The 12,389-nt window shown below is 32.8% G+C and overlaps 1 protein-coding gene across 1 annotated transcript; it reads left to right on the forward strand.

Annotated features, from left to right (window-relative positions):
• Positions 1 to 712: 712 nt before the first annotated feature.
• LOC120209502 (protein OCTOPUS-like) lies at positions 713 to 2,897 on the forward strand. The gene has a single exon (XM_039208500.1). It carries the CDS (start codon positions 836 to 838, stop codon positions 2,780 to 2,782), a length of 1,947 nt encoding a protein of 648 aa, XP_039064431.1. The 5' UTR covers positions 713 to 835; the 3' UTR covers positions 2,783 to 2,897.
• The last annotated feature ends 9,492 nt before the right edge of the window (positions 2,898 to 12,389 follow it).

The raw sequence follows: 12,389 nt of genomic DNA on the forward strand, positions 1-12,389 counted from the left end.
TTGTAACATTTTTTTTAATTTTTTTTGAGTGAGTTATGATTATTCTGACTATTGGTGTTTATAATATGAAAACATTTTATTGGAAAATTTTATTTTATATATTTAAATAATTTAATTCGAGAGAAAAGAAAAATTGTCAATTTTAAAATGACAGTCAATTGAAGAAGATCATCGATAGTTCATGACGACGTTGATGGTGTAATGATCTTCGAATTGAATTTAAATTGAATTCAAAATATTCCAAAGATTATATCGGTAATAAAAATCAAATATTGAGAGATAATTTTGAAAAGAATTAAAAATGGTGAAATTGAAACATGCATTATATCAATTTTATTAACTTTCATACTATTTATGATTAATTTTTTAATAACTATATATTAATTAATAATTTTCCTAAATAAGTAAGTAATTTATAATAAAGATAAATCCTATAATTGATAGACTATTTCACCCACTAAACTACTAAAGGGGCAGATATAATTACTTAAAAAAAACTTTTACCTCATAAATGAATTGGCATATTATGAGTAGGTGAGTGTGTAATTACTGTAAAAAAAACCTTAATTTTGAATTAGTTAATGGCATAATTAAAGTAAAGGTGTCATGGCCGAGATTTTCCCTTTTAGTTTTTATTTTCCCGTTGCTTCCATCATTCTGTTTTGCTCTTTCTTTATTCTCTTTCTCACCGTCTGTTGGAACCAAACAGCAGTTTCTGAGAGGTCCAATCGACACTCATTTTTTTTTCTCTCATTTTCTTTTTATTTTATTCATTTTTCTCTCACTCAAAGCTTACTAATATGAGCAGATTGCTATTCTCATACTACTACCTGTTATGAATCTCAACGTGGAGCCACCACAACCGCCTCAGCCCCACCGTCCCTCCACCTCCTGCGACCGCCACCCTCAAGAGCAGTTCACCGGCTTTTGCCCTTCATGCCTCTGCGAACGCCTCGCTGTTCTCGACCCTTCTTCTTCTGCTTCTGCTGCCGGGCCTTCTTCTCGGAAACCTCCCATTGCCGCCACTACTTCCACCGCCACCGCTGCACTTAAAGCCATCTTCAAGCCTTCCGGAGGAAGCGGTACGCGACCCGGGTTTTTCCCCGAGCTCCGACGGACGAAGTCGTTCTCGGCCTCGAAAAACGAGGGGTTCTCCGGCGTTTTTGAGCCTCAGAGGAAATCTTGCGACGTTAGGGTTCGGAACACGCTTTGGTCACACTTTCATCAAGAAGCAACTGCGAACGGAAAACTTCCCGGAGAAGCGGAGCCTCGGAATTCGGCTTCTTCTTCGAGTGTAGTTCAAGGCCCTGTTTTTGAAAGCAAAGAAGAAGAACAGAGTGAGAGTGAAACCGACATTGAGATCATAGAAATAGAACCACCACCCAATTTGTCTGCTCCTACGGCGGATTTAATAGAAGAGAAAGTTGAAGAAATTGTGGAAGAATACGAAGAGGAACCGTGTCAAGAAGAGGAGCTTAAGCCCATGAAAGACCATATAGATCTTGATTCGCAAACGAAGAAGGCTTCCGGCCGAGATTTCAAAGAGATTGCCGGGAGTTTCTGGTCGGCTGCTTCAGTTTTCAGCAAGAAATTACAGAAATGGAGGCAGAAGCAGAAGCTTAAAAAGAGGAGAAATGGATGTGGGTCGGCGAGATTGCCGGTGGAGAAGCCATTAGGGAGACAATACAGAGAAACCCAGTCGGAAATCGCCGATTACGGGTTCGGGAGACGGTCATGTGACACGGATCCAAGGTTTTCCCTTGATGCAGCCAGGATGTCCTTTGATGCAGCAAGGATGTCATTTGATGATCCGAGGTATTCCTTCGATGAACCAAGAGCTTCATGGGATGGATATATGATAGGTAGAATGTTTCCAAGGATGCCCACAATGGTTTCCGTTGTGGAAGATGCTCCTGTTCGTCATGTTATCCGGTCCGATACTCAGATCCCCGTGGAGGATCCGACGGCTATGAATTCCATCATTGAGGACGAATCTCTCCCCGGAGGTTCAGCGCAGACGAGGGATTATTACTCCGATTCTCGGAGACGAAAAAGTCTTGATAGGTCCAGTTCTTGTAGGAGGGCTGCTGCTGCTGTAGTAGCAGAGATGGATGAAATGAAACCAGTTTCAAACACAAAGGTTTCTCCTTCAACTGTTGATTACTTCCATGGACCTAAACTTGTCGTGCCGGATAGGGATTCAAACTCGAATTTGTTGAGAGATGATTATTCAGACACTTTCGAGATCGGTTTAAGAGATACTGCATCTGTGATTGGTAATGTAGAACAAAAAGAGTCTTCAAAGAAGTCGCGCCGGTGGGGTAAAGCTTGGAACATTTGGGGTTTAATTAACCGGAGGAGTGTTAACAAAGATGAAGATGAAGATAGGTATGGTAGAGGTAATGGTGTGGAGCGGTCGTATTCGGAATCTTGGCCCGAGTTCAGAGGTGAAAGGAATGGAGATGTGAGAGGAGGGTTTAATCCAAAGGTATTGAGGAGCAATAGCAGCGTAAGCTGGAGGAGTTCGAACGGTTTCGGCGGAGGATCCTTCACTGCTGCAAGGAAGAGCTGCGATGTCGAGTTAAACGGGCATAGCAAGAAGAAAAAAGATGAGTTTGTGATGGAAAGGAACATGAGTGCAAGATATTCAACAAGTAACATTGATAATGGACTGTTAAGGCTCTACATGGCACCAAACGGCAGCAGCCGGAGAGGCGAGTCGGGCAAAACCAGGGCAAGCCATGCACAGTCTATCGCCAGGACCTTACTGAGGTTGTACTAAATTCAAGATTCATATGTTGTTTTTCCTTTTGGTTTAAGGTTTTGTTGCATTTTGTTATGTAACCACACATGCCTTTGTATTTTGCTGGTTGGTTAGATGAAACAAAAGCATTCTGCAAATTGTTGCATTCCAATAACAACATTTTCTTCTATTCTTCTTGTTTCTAATCACGTTGTCTTAAAAATGCAAATGTTTCAAGTAAGAGTATGTTATGGCATTTGGCATACTGACTATGAAAAGAGCGTTTGTTCGATCGAGTGGTAAGAAGTTCGATATTATTGAACTAACACAAAAAAAAAAAGGGGTTTTCTCATACTCTACTTGGTAAAGTATGATGGTTAGGCAGATACCAACATGTGAACAAAAATTTTGTGCATGAATTATGCGGTAAATGTGGAAACAAAAGCCATAAAGGAATTCAGAGTAATGATTATTCGGACCATTAACAAGGGTTAATCTTTAATTGAAGGTTAAACCAAAAACATGTTTTTGCCCTCAAAGTCAAAAGGTAACTATGAAAACAATCCCACCATGTTCCTCAACAGACAGAGCAATAAAGAAGCTCAAAATCCAATGCTTATTTTGAGTATGGGAATTTGACTCGAGTTCGATAGGTTTCGATTAAATCAATCGGGTTAATTATATATAAAAAATAAAATAAAATCAAAATTTTTAAAAATAGAGTCGGATTAGGTTAGGTCTGCGAAGCGAATCAAAAGTTCGATACGACTAGATTTATGATCATCTGTATCCATAACTAAACCCACCAAAAGCCCATCTAAACATGGCTAGCTCTAGTTGAGATGATTTTTAATATTTTTTTCTTGGTTGAATTTCTTGGTCCCTCCAGTATGCTTGAATTAGGGATTTAGTATTTTTATATTAATTCAACATAATTTGGTCCTACTTTTATAACGAATCCAAATAATCAATACTGTTGACTATTTAAATTAATTTTCTAAAAAAACCATAATTTCCAATTTATCATGTTATTGTAGACTTTTTTAAGTCAAGGATTTGTCTGTTTCAAGTAAAACATTTTTTGGAAAACGTTTTCCTCATTTTATAGTGTTTGGTTGTAGAAAATAAGTTGGTCAATGTAAAACATTTTCCTAGTCAGCATAGTTTCTTTTGTATTTTCTGGAAAATGACTTACATTCTGATTTTTCGTAAGTCAGTTTCTAAGCTTTTTACTCTAAAGCATAAATAATCAAATAATATTATTTTATATATTTAATATTAGTACAATATTTTAGTATCATTTTAATAAAAATATTAATAATTAAAATATATTTATTAATATTTTTAATAATATAATATTATATTTTTAATATCATAACAATATGATATGATATTATAATAATAATATATATGATATTATAATCTTGTTTTAATAATATATAATAAAATATTAATAAAATTTATATTATTTATTAATATTGACATAAATAATATTAAATAAATTATTATTATATTTAAAAATAATAATATTAAGTTATAATAAGAAATAATATTATTTATTGTATTTAATATTTCTAGAAAATTTATCACCAAGTGAAAAATGATCTACACAATATCTTTCAAATACCGTAAAACGTTCTCTAGAAAATATTTTTCAGAAGATGTAATTCATTTTACGAAGAATATTTTCCAGAAAATATTCTTAGTCAAACAAATACAAATAAACCCTAGATTTTGGATTTAATCTATGTATTATTCCCAAATTAGGAATTTAATATTTTAATTTATCATAAGTTGATATTTAGTTTTGTAATACTATTAGCCCAAATATTTAGCCTTATTAGCTATTCTAGTGAAAATGTTGACATGATTTTTATTCTTAAAACATCATTTCCAAGTTATCATGTGAACATAGTTTTTCTTTAATGTTAGGAAAAGGTGTTTTTACCACACACAAAAATCATGCCAGCACTTTAACCAAAATCTATTTTATTCAATATCTTTTATGTGCCACTAATCATATTTATTAAAAAAAAACCCAATTTATGTGTCGAGTAAAGTGTGGGGATTAAATCTCAAATTCAAAGATACTGAAAGGACTAAAACTAATATTTAACCATTTGTTTTTTCTTATAAATTATAAGAATATTATTTCAATTTGTATTATAAAAAAGTCTCACGTGCAACAACCTTAATATCGTTATATTATCATAAACCTAATTGTAATTACAATCTGACCAAACACCTCGAACTTGTCTGAATGACAAAGTGCATCTTTATTTACCCAACAGTTCAGTTCCACCTTCACTTCAATTTGAAAATGACAAATTGTTTCATTGCTTTATTATTCATTAGTCAACCACGCAACGCAGTTAATGTTCAGTTTCTTGCATCCTACGCAAACGAACTCAAGTATCTGTTCTGCATGTTCATGGAGTGCACTAGTCTTTGGTTCCATCTTTCCCGTTAATATTATGACGTAGTTTCGGGGTGATGATACAACTTAATTCGGATATTATACATCTAATTATATTATAATTTGTATTTCTTATAATCGTAATAATAATAATAATTATTATTATTATATTTCTTTTGAATTTCTTTTATGAGATTGATCTCCGCACATTAATGATCTTCGGAGAACTCTTTTGTAGTTAGAATTCAGGGAGAACATCTTTGGAGTTTTACATATCTCGAAAAGTCAGTAGCTTTTGACATGATCTTTGACAGACCTATGTAATATGTTATAGTCAAAATTTACTATCAGTTGATCGTATCAATTTGCTTGCCACCATATGAATATATATCATAAAGTTCTTATAAAACCTCTCATCTAAGACTAAGGGAAGGATCTAGAACTATTTTATCGATTTCTTCTTCTATCCTTTTTTATGGAAATAGGAAATTTGAATTTCGATCAACCGTCACTTAATCATCGGTTACGATTTTTAGTCAAAATAAAAATCGATAAATCACTTACCATCAAGACAACGATGCTAATTGAGCTAACTTTATTCATCATTTTGATGTGGTTCTAACCTCTGATAAATGGCATGGGATCCGAATCCGGTCCTCCTCAAATCAGATTTTATTAATAAAAAAAATAGATATGGGTTGGATTTTTTAAAGGTGGTGTTCGGGTCGGGTTGGATTTAGGTTTAGGATGCAAATACATGACCCGACCCGACCCGGAAAAAATAATTTTACCTTATATATTTAAGAATAATTACAATAATACATAGTTATATATTTTTCCCAATTAAATTATTGTTTTTATTGAATAAAAATAATATTTTTTTATTATTTAGGGTCGGGTCGAGTTCGAATTTTATTTCAAAAACCCGGGTCGGGTCGGGTGGAGGGTATATATTATGCAGGTCGGATCGAATTTCGGGTGGAGGAGTCACTATTCTCGGGTCGAGTCGGGTGAACAAAAAATCCAACCCAACCCGACCTATACCCATCCCTAATTAGGGCATCTAACAAGTCACCAGCCATTGTAAATTTGCTTGGGAAAAACAAGCATCGGATAAGGGAAGGTCAAAGGATGATGATGGTTAATGGGCTTGGTTCAATCTTGGCTTTCAAACAAGCCATTAAAATCCCAGTGTTTGGTCACCATGAAAGGCATTGCTCAACCTTTTTAAGGATCTTGTTTCACACCATCGGATTCTGTGTACCATTTTGCTGTGTGTTGGAAGATGAATTTAATTGGATGGCTGAGATGCCACAATCACATTCCTAAAAGTCGATCACAGTGCTTACCGGCACGTTTCATTGATAATTACATGAATTGGTCGTCAACTTCTTGGAGGTTAATCTTGTTTAGAAACTTCTAAAATTGTCTATTTGCGTATCATATATATTTCCACGTTAACTGAATTCAATACTATAACAAATGGAATTGTTAAAAGGACTTCTTAGGTTATTTTTAATTTTAAAAATTAGATAATTTTCTTCTACTACATAAAGAAAATATATTTAGTTCGTGTTAATTTTGAAAGTGAGTAATTAAAGATAATTAATCATGATGTTAATATTTTTTTTATTTCATCTTTTCTGATGATCGATGGATGTATTTGACGATTTTAACGGTGAATGGACTTCTTTTGAATAGAGAAACAATATGACTATATTTTGATTATATCTGAAGACAGAGGGAGGAGATAAAAAAAATAAAGGAAACGAACGATTTTGGTCTATTTTTGTGGAGATCAAAGCATTTTTTAGTGAAACATACTCCAAATTCAAAATTAAGAAGGTTGAAAAAGATTGTTGATAAATTTTAAGGTTCAATAGCAATCGACGATAGTGACTAGTGTAACATCTAGTGATGATTTTAGGGTTTTTAGAATTTGAGAGCAAAGAGAGATGAGAGGATTTGTGGGAGGAAAGAGAAATTGTAAGGAATTAAAATTAAAAAAAGTATTTTTTTTCAAGAAAATATTTAAGGTGAGGTTATGTCAGATATTTTTTTTAATCTTAAATTCGAGTTTAACCTGAACTTAATTAGCATTCTTTCAAAATCCGTCTAGATCCAAATTCGTTTTCAGAGAAAAACTCGACCCTATAAGATCAAGTTGAATTAAAACCCATAATGTACAAGTCACATACCCATTTCTAATATAATAATAACTTTATTACTTATATATTTTACTAATTTGACCATTATAAAAATAAAGGTAAATTACACATTTAGTATATAAACTATCAATTTTAATCTATTTTAGTACTTAAACTTTCAACTTTTTCAAAATCATACATAACGTTTAGTTTTCATTTCATTTTAGTACTTCGTCATAAAAAACTTAACGCGTTTTGTACATAAACTATCAGTTTTGATTCGTTTTAGTACCTAAAGTTTCAATATTTTCAAAACTTAACGCTAAATTTTGAACGGGGTACAAAAATGAAACAAAAACTAAAGTTTTTAACGACGACTAAAACAAAATAAAAACTAAACTTTAGGTATGCTTTTGAAAAAATAAAAATTCAGAAATTAAAACGGACTAAAACTGATAGTTTAAGTACTAAAAGCGTAAATTACCCCAAAAACAATAAATTGTGTCCATTACATTTATAAAATGTCAAATTAAGTTTGGAAATGTTTAAAATCAATATCAAATTAATACAGTGTACAAATATCTAGAGTTAAATTTATTATTATGTCAAACAAAATTATGTAAAATTCACCAAAAAAAATTAACACCATAATTGCTCAGTTTTAATATTTACAACGATAAAATAACTTCTTTCTTTTCGGTGAAATAAATTTACCCAATTTCGATATTTATAGGAATCTAATAAGTTCTTTTATCAAAAGAAATTCAAGTGTTTTAGTTCATTTTGATTAACTATAAACAAATCTGTTTAGACATTCTCATGGGTGTTGAATAGTTACAGTAAAAAGATGAAAATTTTCAGACAATATCTTGGAGATAAACAACAAGAAGAAGGTTGGCCAACACGATCATAGATCCCAACCAGCCAAGTTTCCAATTAAGCTTCAAATCAACTTGAAACAAGCATTCAACAAGTTCAATTACTTAACCTCCAATTATGATTTGGTCCCAAAACACAACTTTATGTGAAATATAAGAAATGATGGGGAAAACCCTTTGCGTAGTTCTTGTTCCTAAAGGATGCACATTCATCCACCTAACCAAACAACAACGACATGGCAGCAATTGGCTCTATCACCCCCCCCCCTTTAAAAGGCTGTGCTGCTGACTCATTCGAACTCGGTGATAAGGAGAAAGAACAAAAGACAAGGACAATGGACTCCCCCATTCGAGCTTTAGTTCTCGTCGCACTCTTCTTTCCGGTTTTCATCGGCTGTGCCGTTCGACATTACAAGTTTAATGCAAGTATACGGTGTTTAGTTCTATACCATAAATGTGTTGTTTTTCATGGACTGAAAAGGCCAGGGATGCCATGTGCAGGTGGTGATGAAGAATACAACTAGATTATGTTCAAGCAAACCAATTGTGATGGTCAATGGTAAGTTTCCAGGCCCAACTTTATACGCCCGAGAAGATGATACAGTGCTCGTGAAAGTCGTCAACCATGTCAAATACAATATTTCGATCAGTGGCGGATGCACTAAGCCCCTAAAGGGGCCAAGTGCATCCCATTATTTTAGAAACGTGGTTAAATTTAGTTTAATGTGTTAAGAAAAAAAAAGAAAAAAAATTACAATTTTTGCATACCCATTATTTTTAAGAAAAGAAAATTAAAATTTTGGACCTCCATTCTTAAATTTATGTATCCATCACTGGTTTCGATCTATTGGTGAGTACCCAAATCTCTATTTTTATTTGGTCTATTTCTATATTACCAGTGATGAACGTAAAATTTTATGTTAGAGTTCGACTTTCAACAACACAAAGAAAACGATCGAAATGGGAACTTTTACATTGGTTGGTTCCTTGCAGGCATGGAATTAGGCAACTTCGAACAGGTTGGGCCGATGGGCCAGCATATATCACACAGAGTCCGATTACGACAGGACAAAATTATGTCTATAACTTAACCATCACAAGCCAACGAGGAACACTTGCTTTGTAACCCTCAAGACTTGGCCTATGCGTCACGACCAGATCTAGCATATTATGATAAAAAAATTTCCAAACATTTTTCAATTGTTTAAAACCATATTATGAATTAACATCTTTAAAAATATAGTTGATAATATTAAAATTCAATTCCAGTAAATTAAAGTCGTAAAGACTGAGTAAAATAAAATATTTCATAATCAGTATCGAAGCAAATCTAACATTAGTAACAAAAGCAACATACGTCGTAAAACAAATATTTTCAAAATATAAGCACATGTCACCCAAAATAAATGCTACTCGAAAGATAAAAACAATACAACAAAATAATCATGTACGAATGCATCAATCCTCCAAGTGCCAGTCCGGATCGCCTATCAAAAAGTATCTGAAAGGGAAAGTTTGAGGGAGTGAACTAGGGAGCTCAGTGTGTTCCAACAGTGCATAAATAAAAACATATAGTTAACTTTCCAAAATCAATTAATTATTAAAGTCGTAAAATGGTAGGTAGAGTTTTTAGTTTAAAAATACGGAATCACCATCCAACCGTACGCAGTTTCCTAGAACTGCATCCATAAGGGCTTACCCTAGGCCCAAAGGACGAAGGAGCCAACCTAAGGAAGCACCTTGAGTCCATAAGGTCTTACCCTAGCCGAAGCGTAGATGCCCACCTGAGGGGTGTGCCCCCAGGCCCATAAAGACTTACCCAAAGCATATAATAAAGGAGCCACCCTAAAGGAGTACCGTTGGGGTCCATAAGGTCTTACAACTAGGCCCATTGGACCTAAGAGACCACCCAAGGGTTACCTTAGGTTCATAAGAAATTACCAGCTTGATCGGTGTTGAACCTGCATGAGGAGTTACCAACTTGATTGGAGCTGAACCTGCAGAGACTTCATACCAGATCCCAGAGTACCCCGAAGAGAATAGTTTTCCAACAATAACTAATAGTAACGTGGAAATCAGAGTTCCAGCAGATATCAATTCAGTAAAAATATTAACCGGAGAACATGAATCAGACAAGCAGACTTAAAACTTTAGTAAATCAGAAATCAGGCTTGAAACAGATAAATCATGCAAAATTAAATCAGATCAACTAGTCATATTGCAAATTAAGTAAAACAGTCATGAACACACGATATTTTAAACAAGTATTTAAAACATATATATATATATATATATATATATATATATATATATATATAGCACACAAGGAACCCATCTCGCAAAAAGAATTATTCTGGTATATCTATCAAACACCAACTTCACTACGCTTTTCGACTGTACGAGAACCTAAGTCATATCATAACAAAATTATTGTCGGAGTAGTACACTAAACTGAGTATTTAACGGGTTGCAGAACTATACGAGTAATCACGGGCTCTCGCAGACGAGCGAATAAGGAGGAATCGGGCCGAGTAGACAAACAGTCAGGAGAATCACGAGTACCTTAATATACGATAACATAAATTAGTCCTTGACCCTCAATTAAATTAGACACACTTAATTAAATCATTTAAATAAATACTTAAATTACATATGCATATTCGAGTTTATCGGGTCAATTTGAAGGCTTTCGGGTTCAAATTTGGTAAAACGGACTTCAAATTTGAAATCAGGACATCGAAAAACATAATTTAAGATTTTTCAAAAATTTTGACTTTTTGATCAAAGTCAATAGTCAAACTGGTCAAAGGTCAAAGTCAACGGGTCAGACTGGTTTGGGTTGACTCAGCTCGGGTCAAATAGACCTGGTTCAGACCAGGTTGGGCCGGTTCGGTCCATCTGGATCGTTTCTAGAAGGGTCCATGGCAGGAGGAGGAACCCCACGTACGTTTCGACGCGTGAGACATCGAAAAGGGGTCGGGTTGGTCGGCCGAGTACTCCGGGTGTAACTTAGGTGGTGTTTGTTTTTACTGTATAAGGTCTGCAAAGCTCTTATGTCTGTGCCGCGCAGACCACACGCAGACATTGGGTTTCGTGGACCGTTTGTTTTTTAGAAGAGAGAAGCTCTTCTAACGTTTGCGCGTGGTCTGCGTAGCGCAGACGTGATTTTATGTTTGCAGACGTCTTCTAACCTCTTCAAAGAGGTTTTATATTTAATTTTATATATTATATTTGATTTTAATTTTAATATTAATTTTTTAAATAAATTAAATATTAATTTTTTAATATTATATTATATATATTAATTTTAATATTAATAATAATTTTTAAATAAATTAAATATTAATCTTTTAATATTATATTATAGATATTTAATTTTATATCATATAAATTATTTTATATATTATTAAAATTTTATATTTATTTTAATTATTTTGATTTAAGTTTAAATATAATATTTTTGGATTTGTTATTTTTAAATTATATTTAAACTTTTTATACAAAATGTAAGTATTTAAACCACATTTCTTAAAAAAAAATGATTTTTTTGTTTGATAATTAAGATTTTAAAATATAAAAAATTATAAATTATGTTTTTAAAATTTTAAAATATAATCACAATTAAATAAAAAATAATCATAAAATAATTTGATAAATTTTAAAATATTTTCTAAAAATATCATATAATTATAAAAATAAATTATGAATATATATTTAAAAAAATTAAAGTATTACATAATTGCATATTTAAAATATCATATAATTTAATGATCATTTATAAATTTTATTCTATAAAACTTATAAAACTAATAATACATGTGATTATGTGAGACTTATAATAGAATTAATAATTTATTATTGTAGTTGTATGAATTATTTAAATTTCAGTATTGTAAAACTAAAATTATTTAAATATCAGGATTGTAAAACTCTTTTAAGTTTAAAAAATCAGTTTATTTATATTTCAGTTTATTTTAACAGTCTACAGACGTTAAAAAACAAACAGTCTTCTTCTTGCAGACTGCAGAATTTTGATCCACCTCTTATGCTGTAGATGCCTGCAGATGTGGTCCGCAGACTGCAGATCTTTTACCTCTGCAAAAACAATCACCACCTTAGTCTTCAAACAACTAAAATACAACCAATAATCAAGCAAAACCGATAGAAAAATTAATTGAAAAATAAATCCAAGCTTACCCACGTCG

Source organism: Hibiscus syriacus, unplaced genomic scaffold (assembly GCF_006381635.1).
Source record: "Hibiscus syriacus cultivar Baekdansim isolate YM2019G1 unplaced genomic scaffold, ASM638163v2 tig00018999_pilon, whole genome shotgun sequence".
In the NCBI taxonomy this organism is placed as follows: Eukaryota; Viridiplantae; Streptophyta; class Magnoliopsida; order Malvales; family Malvaceae; genus Hibiscus; species Hibiscus syriacus.